This window comes from Scyliorhinus canicula, chromosome 10, assembly GCF_902713615.1.
Source record: "Scyliorhinus canicula chromosome 10, sScyCan1.1, whole genome shotgun sequence".
Classification (NCBI taxonomy): Eukaryota; Metazoa; Chordata; class Chondrichthyes; order Carcharhiniformes; family Scyliorhinidae; genus Scyliorhinus; species Scyliorhinus canicula.
In genome coordinates this window covers 80633570-80653127 of record NC_052155.1, presented here as the reverse complement: position 1 = coordinate 80653127, position 19558 = coordinate 80633570, and the positions used below count along the sequence as shown (strand labels likewise).

The following is a 19558-nucleotide window of genomic DNA, read 5'->3' as shown; positions in this document are numbered from 1 at the left end:
ATAAACCAATCCAATTACATCAAGACTTCTTTATTCCTGTACTCTAATCTCCTTGTTATTAAAGCTAACATGGTATTTGCCTTCCTAATTGCTTGCTGACCTTGCATGCTAGCTTCCTTGTATGATTACCCCCATGTCTCGAGTGTTCTTCAACAAGTAAACCTTTCACACCTTTTTTAAAAAAAGTTTGCTTTTCTATGCTTACAATCAAAAGTAAATAACTACACTTACCCACATCTTGTCTGCTAATTTAACTTGCCTATATCTCTTTGCGGCCTCCATGTCCTCCCCACAGTTTATCTTTGTATTATCAGCATAAATATATTAAATACATTACCCTCAAGGCGCTGGAATGTGGCGATTAGGGGCTTTTCACAGTAACTTCATTAACACTGCAATGTAAGCCTATGTGACAAAAGATTTACATTTAACAATGGGTGGCATGATTGTGCAGTGGTTAGCACTGCTGCCTCAGCATTTGAGGACCTAGGTTCGACCTCGGCCCTGGGTCACTGTCCACATGGAGTTTGCACATTCTCCCCTTGTCTCATGGGTCTCACTCCCCACAACCCAAAGATGGGTTGGCCACACTAAATTGCCCCTTATTTAAAAAAAAATCTATAGGTTATAAATAGCTGACACCTTAGCACTGATCTTTGCAGCACTCCATTAGTCACAGCCTACAGACTTGAAAATGCCCTGTTTATAGCCATTCTCTGCTTCCAGTCTTATTACCCCAATTCCATGAGCCTTTCTTAGCTATTAACCTTTTATTTTGGAACTTACCAAATGCCTTTTAGAAATCCAGGTATAATAAATCTACTAGTTCTCTTCTATCTACCCTACTAGTTACATCCTCAAAGCATACTAATACATTTTGGCAAACAGGATTTTCCTTCTGTGAAATCATGTTGCCTTCTATTGTTAAGACGTCCTTAATAATGGATATCATAATTTTCCCAATGGCTGATGTTAGGCTAACTGGCCTATAGTTTGCCATTTTCTGTTCTTTTTTTAAAAAAAAGAATGTGCTATACTTGCTAACTTCCAGTTTGAGGTTTTGTTCTCCAATCCAAGGAATTTTAGAAAACCATACTGCAATTTCTGAATGTTTAAAAAAAAAAATAATCAGAAAATCTTCAAGCAAAAAATGACTGTCCAAATTGCCCTGTACCTACAAAAGCAGGAATCCCACCAACGAAATACATGGAGTGAAGTGAAGTTGCTTATTTGTGATATATACCTTATCAGTTAAAGCTCGGCCTTCTCCATTTGATTGTATCCTTTTAATAGCAAAATAAATCTTAATTACTGTCAAATTTTCTATTCCTTCAGATTTTAATATTTTAAAAATGTTACTTTAACTCTTACTTTTGTCTATTTTACTTTCACTCCCAAAACAATCTTTCCTTCCCTCTTGATTTTACTTTCCGTACCTAATTGACATTGAATTAGATCTTCAAATGGTCACTTCCTGGTTTAGACTGCATTCTCATTAACTATTCTTGAATCTAACTGGTTAAGGAATTTTCCTGTTCACTCAGATCTCAGCTCACTTGTAGAGAGTGGTGTGTCTTTTCACACACTGATTTGAGAGGAAGTTCCAGTGCAAAATCTCAGCAAGTGCAATAAACAGCTAACAATGTTTGTTACGGAGAACAAACTATGGCCCACTGCATATGTAGCCCTTTGAGAAATGTAATAGAACATTAAATCATAGTGCTTTCAATTGTTTCAAAAATATGATTGCAGTTTTCATTGAACATGTTGTACATACAATGAGATTGAGCAGAAAAGAATGCTTTGTTCAGCACGTAACCGCATATTTTATTTTCAAACAAATGTTTTGAAAACAATAGAATGCGTCAGTATTAAGCACAAGAGCTTTATTTTCAAACAAATGATGATCATATCAATCTAATTTCCCATACATCAAGATTCCAGAAGTAATTGTCCAAATATTGGGTCATTAACATAGATTTTGTACAACATGATAACTACATTGCTCCACATCTTGTTCAACTATTTTGTCTCAATGGATACTGTAATAAAGCATCTTCATCCATATATTCACAAACTTAAATCAATGGTCTGATTATCATGAGGTTTTGCAATACATCTTAAGATATAGTACATATATGTATTTTTAAAAAAATAAATCAAGAGTACCCAATTTTTTTTTCCAATTAAGGGGCAATTTAGCATGGCCAATCCACCTACTCTACCGATCTTTGGGTTGTGGGGGTGAGACCCACGCAAACACGGGGGAATGTCCAAGCTCCACATGGACAGTGACCCAGAGCCAGGATCGAACCCGGGTCCTCAGCACTGTGAGGCATAGTACATATATGTATGTGCTAAAAGTGATTAGAATTGCATAATGTTGGGCAGCTCCTGGTTTGTTCTGGACCATGCCATCCACCTTGCTCCAAATCAAACAAGCTGACCATAATTTGTCCTTGACCATTTTATTATTTGCATAATGAGCTAAATATTTAATCAATACTGATCTCTGTGGCAGAGATGTATTATAACAGATTTAAGCAAACATAACAATAAGTACAATATACTGATTTTGTATACCGAGGTACTATATAGTTTTAAAAATCTTACTTTAAGGTACTTTAGTGAATATTGTGCCAGTTTAATTATACTTTTGGATATGTTCATTCGGTACAGGAGAGAAGCTGCCATCCATGCATCACAGACGGTTATATTTTCCCTCCTATCTAAATTTCAATTTTGGAAGAGGATCTCCCAATGTTACTAAAGTGAGCAAATTTCACTCACTTTTAACAGAAGATGTATAGCAATGGTGGAGGTAAATTCATATTGACTCTATAGTAGCTCATGCATTGAGTTCAACATCCAGTATGAACAACAGAATAAAGTAGGTAGCACCACCTCTGGAAATGGGGGGTCACTGCCAGCTGCCTGTCAAGTTGTTTAGATTTAAAACAAATGATCAGAATGATGAGTTGATCGATCAACTATTAGGAAAGAACATCTTCACAGTATTATTGTACATGGTGTTGCTCAGTTCACGTGTGTCCTCTTCTCGCACTGCTGCCATTATCTCCAATACTTGACTATTAAAGAAAAATTAATTAGGGACTAATAGGATTGGCATTCAGATTCTTAACATCGGAAAACTAGATATTTCTAAAACTACTCAAATGTGTTCTTATATTTTGGAAATATAATAAAGACATTCTATACAAAACATTGTCACGTTCTTGTAACAGTACATTTCAGAAAAGCAAACTGTGATGACAACTGATATCCATCATAAATCTGAATATTCATGTACATGATTGTGAAGTTCAGTTGCTGAGTTTAACTAACACAAGCTTCGTTGGCATTCATTTTGTCTCTGAATCCTTGGGGTTGGAATCAGTGAAAAGCTGGTTGTGGGCTGTGGTCAAGAAGCACATTGATAGGGATTTGGGGGTGGATCAGTGGGAAAGGCTTAGGTAGAAGTGGCAAAATACATGTGACCACTTGCAGCCAGTCTCTCCACTTCGCTCCACTCCCAACCAGAATTTGTAATTAGTGATAAGAAGAGGATCACTTTATCCTGTCTCCAGAATGGAGTCCAATAATTTGCTCACCACTAAAGTTAGACTGACTAATAATTAATTATCTGGTTTATCCTTTGCATCCTTTAAAAATAATTGCACAATGCAACATATCGCCAACTTCCAATCCTCTGGTACCTCATCTGTATTCCGTGAGAATTGGAAAATAACCTCAGAGCATCTATTATTTCCTTCCTGGCTTCCTTTAACAACCAGGGATACAATCCACCTGGCCCTGGTTATTTATCCACCTTCAAGGGCGTCAGTCCTCCAGTACTTCCTCTGTCATTATACATACTGTGTCTAAAATTTCACACTTCTCCCCTTTTAACCAGAATTATGGAAAATATTCCTGGCTATAGATTCCTGACGATGTGAGGTGAAAACTTGTAGCTTTAGTCATCTATAGTGAGCTGAAGGACGCAGTGGTCTGGTCAGTTTCATCACTTCAGCATGTACTATAAATGCAGCTTGAGCTTCAGCAGACCATCACTTGTTTAACACTGGTGGCTGCCTGAAATGACAGATAATCTCGCTCAAACAGCTGCTTAAACTGTCTGAAATAGCAGAACCAGTAAACACTGAAGCAACACTTGGTCGAAGGGCAAATGGTTAATCCTATTTGCCTGATATAGATGCCAATCCAGGATAAATGGGGACTGTCAAGTGGTGGGTACATGGTAAGAAGAAGCATGATGAATTGATGAATGGGGGGGGGGGGGGGGGGGGAGATAGAGGGAAATAAGGCTCTTGGGACAGGAGAGTGAGAGCTGCAGGAGGGGAAAAAATTGATGATACAATGAGTGAAATATAAAAAAAAAGAGGATGCCCAGGGGTGGGGGGGGAAGAGGAGGAAGAAAAGAGAGACAGGGAACTACCCGAGACCATTTGGTGGGAGCTGGTGCTGAGCCAGCCAGGTGAGCCAAGAACATATCAAGCAATACCACCTTCACTACAAGTGAGAAGGAGCTGAGAAGACTCAAAAAAGGTAGGTTGGATAGGTACTATTTAGCTGAAAGGAGAAACCACAGTAAAAAAAGAAGGGTTTCTAAAGAACTGCAAGCGTTCTTTACAGATAGACAGATTTCCTACCTTTCTAAAAAAAAAAATGAGTGTACCCAATTCATTTTAATTTTTTCCAATTACAGGGCAATTTAGCATGGCCAATCCATCTACTCTGCACATCTTTTGGGTTGTGGGGGTGAAACCCATGCAAACACAGGGCGTATGTGCAAACTCCACATGGACAGTGACCCAGAGCCGGGATCGAACCTGGGACCTCGGCAGCTGTGCTAACCACTGTGCTGCCGCAACAGATTCCCTACTTAAATCATGAAAATCAGCATACACAAGTGCATAACCAAGAAGTGTTTTCCTTTTTGATAATTTGTCCAATTTAAAGCTGGATCAGAGAATTAGAAATCATTTAAAACTACATATTGTTCTCTATAGATTTAGTAACTTTTGCACTGTATCCAGTGCACTGCATTCTACCTTGGATGAAACACAGGGAAGAAAACCAAATACATTACCTATCTAAGAAACAGTGATGCTACCGAGTGCCAAAATACGATCTGGCTAATGAAGCATGATGAATAACTATTATTTGTCTAGTGTATGTGGTGTCTTGGAAATATGACCCTGATAGTACCTCCATTGCAATAAACATCTTGAAAGATAGTCGCAACAAAATATATAGGCACAAAACATTGAGCATTTGAATAAGCGGTGTGAGAACTTTCCTCAGTACTCACATGATATGGCACGGTTCATTCCTGTCCTTGAGGCAGTATCCTTCTTCCCACTTCTTCTTTGTTGGAAAAGTTGTCGTCACAAATTTAGCACCTGCATGTGTGTTCTTTACTCCACACCATGGTGCATCTTTTCAAATATAAATAAATAATTACATGATAGTTTTGCAAGAGCTCCAACCAAACAGACATCAGCTCAGAAGTCTCAATCAGTTTATAAAACACAATTCATTTAGTGGAAAGATCCTGTAACTTCTGGGGTCTGGATTAAAACACACCACCAGCTTTCTCTGCAAACAATAAAGATGCTGTATGAAGTGAGTTTGCCTTTAATTTAGCCATAAGGATGCAGTGGCAGATGCCTTTGTGTGGTTGGAGTTGAGGCAGTGTTTTGGCTGCTCTGAAAAAAGTTCTGCACTGCATCCAAATTTTAATACACCCGACATAAAAATGCTCACAAGATAATAATAATCTTTATTGTCACAAGGAGGCTTACATTAACACGGCAATGAAGTTACTGTGAAAAGCCCCTAGTCGCCACATTCTGGCACCTGTTTGGGTACACAGAGGGAGAATTCAGAATGTCCAAATTACCTAACAGCATGTCTTTCGGGACTAGTGGGAGGAAACCGGAGCACCCAGAGGAAACCCACGCAGACACGGGGAGGACGTTCAGACTCCACAGAGACAGTGACCCAAGACGGGATTTGAACCTGGGACCCTGGAGCTGTGAAGCAACAGTGCTAACCACTGTGCTACCGTGCCGCCCTACCACTACGTCTTGGTGTCTCCAGGATGCACATCCGAGGCAGAGGCAGGCAGCCAGCCGCACACCTCGTCCCACAGCCCCCCCCCCCACCCCGAGGTCAGTAGACTCCAACCCACCCAATCGGCAGCACATGCACAGCAAGGCCGGCAACATTATTCAAAGTTAATTGGTCCACTTAAGGCCTCACAGGCTTCCCGCCCCGAATGTCGGCTCTCCAACCGATTCACCGTGACCGCGCTCGCCAGCCCTCCGCAAACAAGATCGAGCCGCACTTGCTCTGCCAACACCAGCAAGCTCACAACAATGGCGCTGAGGAGACCGGCCCCAAGACTCAGGGATGCTGACCTGGGGAGGCTCCTGGACACGATGGAGACCAGGAGGGATGTCCTGTTTCCCCAAAGATCCCGGAGGGTGAGCCACAAGGCAGCCAGTGCTGCCTGGGATGAGGTGGCGGCAGCAGTCAGCTTGGGCAGTGTGACCAGGAGGACTGGCCTCCAGTGTCAGAAGGTAAGCGACCTACACTGGACAGCATGAGTAGACACCAGCGTCCCACCCCCACCAAGGGAACATCCCCCCAGCCAAACCCCAACTCTCCCATCACCCCCCCCCCCCCCCCCCCCCCCCAACACTCCCTCCACCACCCCCCCAAACAACTCTGAACCACACGTGTGGATAAAGATGCCCTCTGTGTCCCGTCAGGAAAGCTCTCCCATTCGGCGGGGAGGGCCCAGACTGACGGTGGGGCACCAGATCCGAGAATCCTCACCTCCGAGGAGCGGGCACTGGAGGTGACCAGTGTAGCTGAGGACAGGGCGGTCACGACAGAGGTGAGGAACCACCGGCCCCACTGGAGGACCAGTTAAACGCGAGTAGTGATTGCCTTACTGACTGACCCATCCCTCCCACTGACCACATGTCCATTCTTCCGCAGGTCCTCCATCAGATGGCGTCGGCTCATCCCGGGTGACACCCACTTCTGACTGAGGAGAACACCTCGAAAGAGAGCTCCGAGGATGCAACCGTTATAGTCGCAGCACAGCGGTCATCCCCACCCTCCACCAGCGCAGGTACACACACCTCAGTGGGAAATGTTAGTGGTCAGACTTCTGGGGCACAATCTGGTGAGCACCACATTGGCAGGAAGCCCCAGCCGTGACAGCAGTCGGAGATCTGTTGGATCCCTGGACCCAGCTTCATGCTGCACCCTTGGCACAGAGTTTCCCGGAGCTGATGAAGATGTTTGAGAGCGGCCGGAATGTTCAGAGGGAGAGGTCAGCGTCACTCCAGCAGATCCATAGCCAATTGGAGGAGTCCCATATGCTACAGACGCAGGAGATATTTCTGGCAATGCATGGCACAGAGGCCAACACTGCAAGGGTGGCAACAGCAGTGGACAGCCTGGTGCATGACATCGGCACCATGAGTGAAGGTGTCCAAGGCGTTGCGCAGTCGGTGAGTGACGGCCATGTCTTAGGGTCTCGGCAGAATGTCTGCCTCACTGGAGGATGTCACCCAGTACCAGGCCGACCTTGATGGGGTTCTGCAAGACATGTCCTGCTCTCAGATGGGAATGGCCAAGGCGCTGCGGAGCTTGTCCCAGTCACCGACGAGCATTGCCAGGGGTGTCGCCACAATGGTGCAGACCATGGGGAGCAGCCAGAGCTGGCAGAGATAGATGGTGCAGGGGCAACGGGGTTGCGAACCAGCTGCCCCTCCGTTCCAGGGTGAACCCCAGGGCCTTATGGGCACTGAGCGGGAGGAGGGTGCGATGAGTGCCAACCCAGACCTTGCCATAGGGTGGCAAGAGTGGCTACCAGCGCTCCAGAGTTCCACCCCTCTGATGAGGCCCCTCTCAGGGTCAGCCAGCAGACGGTTCAGGGCGGCACGGCTGTGCATGTGCCGCCGACAACTGAGCAGTGACCCTCCGGCCCGAGAGGACGCCCGCCAGGGGCACCGAAGGCCACGGGACAAGGCAAGCAGCCGGCCGCCCTTGCCCCAGACACGCATCCTGGGGAAACACCAAGACGTAGTGGTAGATCTAGGAGGGCCAAACACGTTGTGCACCACTGAGGGCACCGGGGTAGGGACCACTGCACAGCACACCAAACAAACCCCAGCACAAGCATCATGATGCCCCTGCCACCCCCCCAGCACAGCAACGCAAGTCGACCCCTGGACTCTCCGCCTGCCACCTCCCTACAGCACCAACCCATCCCCCAGCTGTGACCATCCTCCAGGAGCTGTGCCGACCCCCAAACAGCATCCAGGCACCAAGGCCCGACCGGAACACTAGGCAACGACTCACACACACACAACATACAGCCGGCCCATCCACATGAACCCATCCAGCAGGTACCAAACGCCCACCCTACCACAATCGCCAGCCCCCCACCATCGACAGCCCTCAGCCGTGCAGCCAGTGGACCCAGCAGTTGGCGGGAGTCACGGGCGATCCGTGGGGCAGATTGGCAGGGACAGGGCCGTCCCTGACATGGGGCCACGTCCCAAGGGCCGGCCGCCATGAGTGACCCCGCCCCTCCCAGGTTGTCTCCCCCGCAACGCACCCTCCCACCCCCTCGATGGTGGCCCACTCCCGAGGGCCACCCACGCCCCCTCTGAGCACCAGGGCGACAACGCCGCCACCACCCTGGTCTCGCTGCCCATGCACAAAGACAGCCACTCCCCTTCCTTCCCCCCACCTTGGCACCCCACGGAAGCTACCCCCCGGCCGGACACTCGCCTCCAAAAAAGGAGCACCAATTGGCACCATCGTGAGCACCCGCTGAGGCCGGCGAATGTCAGGAGGCTGCCAGACGACAGGCTGCCCCTGCCACCCGCATGGAAATGGGCCTCAAGCGGTGACAACCAGGCTTCCATCACGCCACGGCAAGACCCCAAACCCACCCATGGGACAGGCCGGCCACACCGCAAACCGCCTGTGTGGCCCCTGGCCTCTTCCAAATTCATCGGCCACGCCATTTACGAGTGCAACACGGCCAGAAGATCGCGCCAGAAGTTAATTGGTGGCAGGCTCCCTAGGGAGCCCCCTTCTGGTTCTGCCAGCGAGCTCCCCACCACCATTCAACGACACCTCGTCACTTTTTTGGGCCACAAGGAGTTTCTCTCCGGTTTAGCACAAACTTGGGGCTGGATTGTCCTGCCCCACCTGCTGCAAGAACGGCACAGGCGAGCTGGGTACAATGGAAAGGTCTATTGACCTCGAGGGATTCTCCAGTTGCCGGGTGGATGTACACCGGCAGCGCTCCCACACCCGGGCATTTGCGGATGGCGTGAGGTTGCCCACAATTGGAAACCCCATTGGCTGGCTAGCTGGAAGGAGAATCCTGCCCAGAATTCTTTTTAGCACTGGGGTGCTGAAGATTGGGCCGCCATTTCCCTCACACCCTCCACTCATGGGCAATGTCAACCCCACCCACATGGACAGTACCCCATCCCCCCCCCCCCCCCCCCCCCCCCCCACATGGACAGTACCCCACCCCCCCCCCCCCCCCCCCCCCCCACATGGACAACATCCTGCTCAGGAGTCCCTGGGTCTCCCCTCTTCAGGCCCTCCCCCAGCGTCCCCTAACTTCCGGGACCCCCAGCCATCAGCCCCCCAACCTTCCTGAGGCCCGTACACAATTGCCCTGCACTCCCCCACCCTTCAAATCTCCCTCCACCCTCATTTAATGGGCATGGCCCCCTCACCCTCTGACCCATGGCAGTGCCACTCGCACTCAGGCACCCTTGCACTGCCTCCCTGGCAGTGCTTCTGCTGGCTTGCCAGAGCCATCTGGGCACTTGGCAGTGTCAGGGTGGCAGTGCCAAGGTGCCCACATTCCAGGGAGGCTCCCTGCACTTATCTGACGCCACATTCACCTGGGAGTCACCAGCCAGACCACCGAGGCGTCCACCTGGCGCTGATTAGTACTGGTCTCCACAAGCGGGGAGCAGTCGTGATGGCTATCGGCATTCTCAGAAGTCACTGGAGCACCCAGGGGGACATGGCAATACCCTGGCACTCCCCTTAGCACCCAGGTAATGCCAAGGTGGCACTGCCAGTCTGCCAAGGACACTGCACCAGGTGTCAGGCTGGTAGTGACAGGGTGCCATTTTAACACTGCCAAAGTTCAGAGCCTGAGGAGGGCAATACCCTTGAAAAGGGAGCGGGGGGGGCGGGGGGAGGATATGATCTGTGGGGGTCTAAAGAGGGGGTATAAAAGGCAGAGGTGGTGAAATGGAGGGTAATGAAATGTGGGGGGCCCGAAAGGGGCTGTGGGAGGGAGGCCTGATAAAGTGGGAACCTTCAGCGACCCACTAACGTGAGTCCTCACTTCAGGGCGTTGGGGGGGGGGGGGGGGGGAGAACGCCCATTTTTGTAGGAGCTGGCATTGTCTATCGGGGGGGGGGGGGTGTACTGGCAGACCCGCAAACTCATCAGGGCACCCTTTCAAAATGGCAGCCCAATCTCGGAGGAACCAGTCTCGCCGCTGTAGTCGGTTTTCCACTGCTGAACAAATTTCAAGTGTGGGATAGATTGGGGGGGGAAGCTCGCCAAAGCTAAAGAAACACAGGGCTGGATTATTCCCTAGTGGGATTCTCAGTTTTGCCAACAGCCCAGGGTTCCCAGACAGCGTGGGGCTGCCCCACAATGGGAAACCCTATTGACCAGACGGCAAAACGGAGCATCCTGTCGGCAGGGTGAACCAGAAATGTGGCGCAGCAGGGCAGAAATTCCAGCCCACGATTTCATGACCTGTTGCCATTCTCTGTCAATGTTAAGTGTTCAGTATTCTACAGTAAAGCATTTACAATACTTATACAAATGCACTAATTTGGTTAATAAAGAAGAGATATTAAAAGTGAAAAGTCACAATAACTGCCCTCTGTTGGGCTTTTCGCCTTTCTAGTCTTGGCCAGTGATGTGTTTAATTTGTTGGTCCTCTTCCCAGCCGCCTTGTGTCAGAGTTCCGTGTTGTCACAGTACCCACCATGTTTGTTTATGTTATCCAGCATCATCCGTTTCCATAGTTATTCAGTTTAACTCGCTGTTGACAGAATGTTTACCACTGATTTGGTGTTCTAACTGCCAACTGCTCAAATGGAAAACGATACCCATGCGTCAACATTGTATCCTGCCACTGTGAACATTGACTGTCACAACTTGGATTATTTATTGTTGGGCAAATGGGATAATAAATGGAGCCGTTCATTCCTCTGCCTTCCAGGTTCTGATGCGAATTGCGGAGCGTTGAAGGATGCTCATCGCGGCTGAAGGGCCCTGTCTCGTTTCCAGTCCTTTCCTCTCAGGAGTTGATCTGTCAGCCAACCAAGACTGTATTCTCCGAATAGAATGTTTCAGAAACGGTGTCTGACTTGAAGGAGTGGCTACTGATCTACGCTTATTCTCACTGCTGCTCGGGAATGACATGCATAAAAGTCCGGTGGAATTGATGCTCTCCGAGTCAGACGAGGATTCCAGGTCCAAGATGTCTATTCCTTCTTCGTCTGGGAAATTTCCAAAGGCTCTAGCTGGGGTATTGTCCCTTGTGAGTCCCTCAATGTTGCTGAGCAGTGAGTCTTGGTTCTCCATTCTCTCTGCATGTTGGTCTCTGGCAACAGAAGACCTCACCATCAGATCGGTCACTCATCACTGCCACTGAGGCTAATTTGTTGTCGTTCAATTGGGCCTTCAACATCATGAAGATTCACAGGAGATTCTACAAATGGTTCAGGTGCGCTCTTTGACCACTTGATCATCTTGCAGTCTCTCACACCTTTGCTGCTCTCCAGTTCCAGTGATGTTCCAGGACCCTGCTGGCCACTCTGTACAATCGGTACCAGGATTGCCCTCCTCCACAGCAGCTGATTTTTTATATCTGACAGGAGATTGTGAATACTCAGCTCCTCTTCAGTGACAGACTGTTCGGTTCCAACTTTGATCTCCCCACGTTCTGGGGATGATTGCGCAGACACAACGGCAACTGAGGAATTTTCACCGTTGTCAGATTGTGCCTGATCTCCACAGTGGATAATTTCTTTAAATTCTAACTTTTGCACTTCGGCAATCTCATGGAGTGAGGCATTGCATAGGGTAAACAGGACGTCCTCATTTGCAAGGATGAGCCTGATACAGTTTAAGGTGATGCACATGACTCGGGTGAGAATGAGTGGGTTCTTTCAGGGGTTAGCAGACAGTGCAAGAAGTGTGGGCAGGAACCAGTGAATCACACGCATGTGTTTTGGGGTTGTGAAAAATTGGGAAGATTCTGGGTGGGAGTGTTCGCGGTCTTGGCCAGGATGGTGGAGGAGGTGAAGGACCCAGACTCTTTGGTGGCAATATTTGGGGTCTCAGAGAAGCAGGAGCTCATGGAGAGGAGGAAGGTGGATGTCTTGGCCTTCACCTCTCTGATTTCATGGCGGCGAATTTTGCTGGAGTGGTGGTCGACATTGCCACCGGGGGTAGCAGCTTGGTTTGACCTGTACGGCTTCCTGCGATTAGAGAAGATAAAGTATGAGTTAAGGGGCGCATCAGGAAAGGTAGGGGATGTTTGTGACCGTGTTTGAGGGGCTTTTCATCGCGGGGGAAGGGAGAGGTGAAAAAAGGAGAAAGATGTGTACAGACTGTATAGTTGATTGTAGGGAAGCATGTTTCCCGGTAGGTTTGCTCGCTCTAACCTGTTTTGATACATGATGTAATAAAATAATTTTTTTTTTAAAAAAAGGTATTGTTTTCCGTATGAGCAGTTGATAGGTAGAACACCAAATCAAACGTTAACATTCTATCAACAGCGAATGGGTAACTATGGAAACGGGTGATGCCAGATAACGTAAACAAACATGGAGAGTACCGTGACAACACGGAACTCTGTTACAAGAGCATCATATCAGACAGTGTGATGTCACAGGGACCCACAATTCCCCAATTTAGAGAATCAAATCAGGAAGCAAAGCATAAAGGGGCAGAATTTTCTGTTTGAGAGGCTAAGTGTGAGACTGAATGGGGAGGGTGCGTGATCCACGGTCCTGATTGGGGGGCGGGGGGCTGTGTGACTACCGGAGCCATTTAGGATATGCTAATGTGCCATCACTCACACCACGTGACACAAGTGCAATTCCAAAGCTGGCCCCGAGGTTCACAGATACAGAGCTCCGGCTTTTGCTGGATGCCATGGAGGAGAGGTGGCCCATCCTGTTCTGGAGCGGGAAGGAGGTTGTCACCCACCGATGTCAACTGGGCCTGGGCGGAGGTAGCAGAGGCCATGATTACAGAGGGCCCCACTGCAAGGAACGGACAGCACTATCATGTGAAGCTGCATGACCTCCGCAGGGCGGCCTGGATGAATAACTAGCTTTTGCTTCTTAGGGCCACCATCGTGTGTTCCCCCCCCCCCCCCTCACATCCCCGCTGCATGCAGACCCTACCAGGCAGACTGGAGGTCACCACGGGACAACAAAGTGAACCCCCAATGCATTGCCCCTTATGTGTTGATTGGGCACTTTAGTGAAGAGGCTCCTGGGGTACTATCTGGTGCGCACAACACACACGCTGTGGTACATCAGATGGAGGTAGGAACCCCTGAGGGAACGGATGTCGGAGGGCGGCCCCAGGGATTTGCTGCAATCCAGACGGGAAAAGGGCGGTCCCATCAATGTTGGAGATGCAGATGCAAAACCAGGGACTACATGGAGGGGGTGTCAGCAACTATCTAGGACCTGCAAGTGCAGTTGGAGATGTCCAACCGCCAACAGCAGCACGAGGCGGTTCTGACAACACGTGGAAACAGGAGGAGTTAGCTTGCGGCCCATTGATCATGTTCTAATTCAAAAAGATCATGGCCAATCTGTCTTCACTTTCCCACCCTATCTCCAAAACTTCCAATTCCCGTCCAAAATGCATCGATCTCAGTCTTGGATATATTCAAGAGATGAACATCTAACTCTTTGGGGTAGAGAATTCCAATCCTCTGAATGAAGAAATTACCCTAAATCTGAGTCCTAAATGGCTTCTCCCGTATCCTGACAGTGTAGCTGCACCACATGGATTGCAGCAGTTTAATAAGGCCACTCACCACGACCACCTCAAAGACAGTGAAGGATGAGCAGGAACCACATCCCGTAAACGAAAGACCCCCTAATTCTGGACTGACAGCCAGGGAAAGTAGTCTCTCAGAATCTACCCCATGAAAGACTTTCATGGAATTCTTTTGAGATCACCTCTCATTCCTCTAGACTCCAGCGAGTATAGGCTCATTCTACTCGTGCTCTCCTCATAGACAATCCTCTCATCCCAGGATGTATCCTACTGAGCCTTTGTTACACCTCCTCTTAGGCAAGTATATCGTTCCTTATGTAAAGAGACCAAAACTGTAATAATGCACCAGGTATATCTTCACCAAAGCCCTACACAATAATAGTAGCAAGACTTGATTTTAGATTCCAACTACCATTTCATGACTAATATCTTGTATTAATAAGCCCAAAAATTCAAAACCCAAATTTTGCCAATACTTCTGGCAGTGAGGGCAACGTGAGCTGTACAATTTAGAAAGCACACAAAATTGTTCCCCAATTTGCTTTGTTAGCCGATTTCACTCAGGAAACAACAACTGGGCACAACTGGACTCAGAAGAAAAATGTAGCCATGGTCTCCATCACTGATAATTTCTAATGATCCCGGTTATAAAGTGCAAGCAAGGTTGACAAGAACAGAGTATGTTCCAGGTTTGATCCCCAGTCTTTGCTGAGTAATTGCAGTAGTGGCAAATGCCACGACAGTATCAACAAGACAGAAAACAGATGTGTCCTGGAGGAATGGAGGTTGTGGGTTTGAGGAGACTATAGAGGTTACTGGGCTCTGTTCACAAATGTTATCCAACAATCCACATTGTAAGTACAAGTGTGTATTTTGTGAGAGAACAGGATGTGATTCTCTTGTGGTTAAACAGTACGCTAATGTGGCGACTAGAGGCTTTTCACAGTAACTTCATTCGAAGCCTACTTGTGACAAGCGATTTTAATTTCATAATGCTCACTTTTGCAGCACACATTTGAATAATGACCACTTAGGTGAAATACAAAAGACTTTATGACATAGAACCTCACTACATTCAAGAGTCAAAATATGAAGAGACAGGGAGAAAGCAGGCAAGAAAAGAAATGCAAGAGTGCTACAATATCAAGGTGACCAAATTGAATGAATACAGAAAATGTACTTTCCAACTATTACCAAAGTAAGGACACAGTAATTGTACTTTAAAACAAAGTGAGCAGCACATGTCAGTATTCTGCATATCCAGCAGTTAAATGCCAAAAGCAAATGAATTATGAGCAACTGTGTTGTGAGACAATTCTATTGTAACTATTGCTGTAAATAAAAAATTCAGCTGATCATGAAATTTTATCTATTTCAGTAACAAATACTTTTCACTCAGCTCTATAGATTGACTGTATGTCCAATCACTGAAGTCCAAGTCTGAAGCAAATTACATAATTATAATAAATAAAGACTAATTTTAAAATAATGCATAGTCCAGAAGGACCTGGCCTGTTCTCCATTGCAGTTATATACAACAGTAGACTAGACACTGTCTCACAGAACAGTGGGTTATCCCAGTGTACACATAATGATGCTCCGGGCATCTGGAGCCACTCTTATTTATTCAGCCTATTGGAAACTGTCAACTTGGACCACTGCAGTTAAATAGATATGTCAGTTATTTATTGCAGTTAGCTCCCCAAATAGAAATTCAGCACTCTATTGCTTGTGGCCTTTTCTTTGCATCTTGCGTAATGCTAGAAATATAAAACTTACCAGTCTCTATCATTAGCCTTTCACTTGGGATGGATTTCATGGCTTCAAGATTGGATTCTGTCTTTAAGGAGCTGAAAGGATCAAATGATCAATTAATACATAGTTTTAAGAATTATAAGCCCATTATTTATAGAAATCTGAACTGAGAAGTTACAAATTATTTAATGAATGCTGTTATAGCAATATATATTTAACATTACAGGTTCTTCAACTCCTCCCCTAGATTTCCTCTATTTCTAGACATGATGCATGCTTGCATCACACACCACTATTAATTCAAATCTACACAATCAATTTTCTGTTTGAATTTTCCCACATTCACAGTCAATTATTCACAATAAATATACTGATCAACTTGAGCTGCAAAAATAATTATTACTGAAGAAAAGAGGTGGTCATGACAATGTACATCTTAGTATTTCAATTGCTTCTTCCATTAAAGTTTTTAGTTTAATAAAAAGTACAACTTGTAAAGTTTAGTCTTTACAGGTTTAATTTACTGATTATCTCTGTGAAAAGATTTTAATTATGAAAAGGAAAAGTTTTATTATGACAGTCTATTTAACTATAAATTACTGTTCTCATCTGCATTTATATTATTGGCTGCTGTTGGCAAAATTTAGAATCACCAATTCGGACTTTATTTATTAAATTACATTATTTTTAAAAATTGCTACATACTTACTATAATGAAAACTGATTCGAAGCATTAAAGCTGCAATTATTTAACATCTTAAATCTGTGCAAATGAAGATGTTTACATAGTGTAAGGATCCTTCCTATTAATTTCCTTATTCCCCATTTCTTTATTTTTCCGGTTATTATTTTGATCAATGATGCGTAATGGACAAAGAGTCAAGCAGATAAAGTGAGGAACTAAAAGTTACAAAAGTGAACACTGTGCTAGCCTTCGGACAGTAGAACGCAGACGTTTCGGCACCGAAGAGATCAGTGATTCTTGCTTTGATTGATTGGCTGATGGCCAATGAATTGGCCAAAAGGCTATATTCTGCTCAGTAACAGGTGGTGATTGGATTCTACCCAAGTGGGATGATTTTCAGAGGACCAAGGAAATGAGCTCTCTCATTCTCTTGTTTTCTCCAGAAAAGCTGCATAGCTTTTGTATTTCTGAAACTGGAGAGACCCGAATGAATCTACAGTGAAAATCATTACAGACTGAAGGCAGAAACGTCAAACTGAAAGCCTAGGTTGAAGGACGGTGTTGAAGGCAACCATCTGAAACAAAGACTTATTATTTTTACACCCCTCTCTTCCCTCAATTGTGTTTAAATTTACAAACTTGATGACTGTAGTTATTGGGCAACGGAGGGCCAAAGAATTTGAGTGTTTCCCCAAGAATGATTTATTATATTTAATTGTGTTGTGACTCTGGGTCAAGTGGGGCTGGAAATGACTGCACAATAGGATTTTCAAAAATACTGACACAATTCTGTCTTAAATCTATCCAGTCTGAAGGGCAAGTTGAAAAACTCACTAATTTTGAAACGTCAGCTAAGATGGATTACTTAGGGGGTGAGTGAGTTTTTCCCCTTAATCTTAAGAGGAAAATGGATACAAGTTTGGAAAGCTGCGGTGAGAAAAATTGCTGAAAATTGATTCCATTAGACCCTTCAGAACTTGTGGTTAATCATTTAAATCTAAGTCATAAGGCTATTGGCATAATAGCAGATTTTGCAAGACAGAGATAATTTCTCCCAAGCACAATTCTCATCCTTTTACAAGTAAACGTGTGAAAAAATAGTTAATCAAATGCCAGTAACCACTAAAAAAACTGTTTAATTTGCTGTATAAATGCTGATGCTCCAAACCTCAAGATTTAATAATGCAACAATAATTCCTATTAAGGATCTACTTACTTGGAATATTAGTGGGGTTTCTCCTGCAGTTTCTCACTACTGGTCCCATGATAATGGAAGTTAATCTGGTTTCTAATTACTGACCTATTCCAATATGAATGACCCTAATTCCGAACATTCGATTTAAAAAACCCAAGTGACAAAAGATACAGCAAACAAGAAATCACTAATTTGCCAATAAAGGAAACTTCTATTAGTATCATTTTTAAAAATGAGTAGACCTCCATTGATATTATTCATGTAACTTGGTGGATATATTGCATCAGTAAAATCAACCACCGAAAACAAGAAAGCCATTGTTTTTGATCCTCGCCATGAACTCTGTTCCCTAGCGATCAACCCCATCCCTCTTCCTGGCTACAGTCGGAGGTTGAACCAGATAGTTTGCAACATCGGTGTTCTACTTGATCCCAGTGTGACCATCCAACCACACATCTATTCAAACACTATGATCACCTATTTCTACCTCGTTAAGAATCGCCCGTCTCCAGCCATTCTCATCCATTGCCAAAACGCTCATCCATGCCTTTGTTAATTCTAGACTTGACTATTCCAATGCACTCCTCACCAGCCCCCCACCTGCAGCCTTCATGTTCATCCAAAACTCAGTTTCCTGTATCCTAACTCACAAACAACTCCCATTCACTCATTACCCATGCTCGCTAACCTACATTGGCTTCCGATCTAGTATTAACTCTATTTTAAAATTCTCATCTTCAATTCCTCCATTGTCTTGCCCCGCCCATCTCTGCAACTTCCTCCAGCCCTTCGACCTTTCAAACTCTTGTGCATCACTCAACCATTGGCAGTCATATCTTCAGCTAACTAGGTCCAAAGCTTTGGAATTCCCTCCCTAAACCTCACTGCCTCTATTTCCTAATTTAAAATGCTCCTTAAAACTAACCAAGCTTTTGGTCGTTTGTCCCAATAGCTCATGTGGCATGGTGTCAAATTTTGTTAGGCAACAGCCCCTTGAACTGCTTGGTACGGGTAACCAAGTTAAAGGTCCTATACAAATGCAAGATGTTGTTGATAGGCTGTTTTCTAACGAGTGTTATCACAAAAATGTGATAAATGCTTTATAGATGTAAATGCAACATAGGAATTGTGCAAAATAGTATAAATCTTGTATATAATGCAATTAGATCTCATGTGACGTGCCAAAAGATGCAACGTTACAGGAAAGCTGGAGCAATGATTTTATCTAGTGGACATAGACTGGTTTCACCAGAATCTAAGGGAATTTAATTTACACTATGTCAATCTGCTTGTGTCTCCGGGTAATAATTCAGAGATGATTACCTTTGAGGTTCTGCTTTATAGTTTAGCCCCTAGCTGCTCATGATCCCTATGCAGAACCCCTTTCTTGTCCTATCTATGGTGTTGGTAGCCACCTGGACCACGGCAACTGGATCCTCCCTGCTCCCACTGCAAGTTCCTCTCCAGACCCGAGAGTATATTCCGAGCCCTGACACAGGTGAGGAAAGACAGCCTTCTGTGTGCTTGCACTTGGCTGTAGAGAACTGTGTCTATCCCCCTGACTACACTGTCCCCTACTATCACTACATTCAGTAGTAGGGAAAATGCTAGGGTATTATAAAGGATTTGATAACTGGACACTCAGAAAATAATAGTAGGATCGGGCAGAGTCAACATGGATTTATGAAAGGGAAATAATGTTTGACAAATTTCTTCAGATATTGAGCAACAAGCAGAATATAAGAGAATCAGTAGATATGGTATATTTGGATTTGCAGAAGGCTCTACAC

At 45.6% G+C, this 19558-nt stretch overlaps 1 protein-coding gene across 2 annotated transcripts in view; it reads right to left on the bottom strand.

The window, feature by feature from the left end:
• Positions 1 to 1865: 1865 nt before the first annotated feature.
• tatdn1 (TatD DNase domain containing 1) overlaps positions 1866 to 19558 on the bottom strand; it is a 59264-nt gene continuing 41571 nt past the window's right edge. For both annotated transcript variants that reach the window (XM_038809223.1, XM_038809224.1), the window contains exons 10-12: positions 15913 to 15983; positions 5333 to 5459; positions 1866 to 3089 (exon numbers count right to left, since the gene is read on the bottom strand). In XM_038809223.1, the coding sequence (XP_038665151.1) occupies positions 2987 to 3089; positions 5333 to 5459; positions 15913 to 15983 (301 nt within the window). In that variant the 3' untranslated portion in view covers positions 1866 to 2986. The remainder of the gene's footprint in view (positions 3090 to 5332; positions 5460 to 15912; positions 15984 to 19558) is intronic.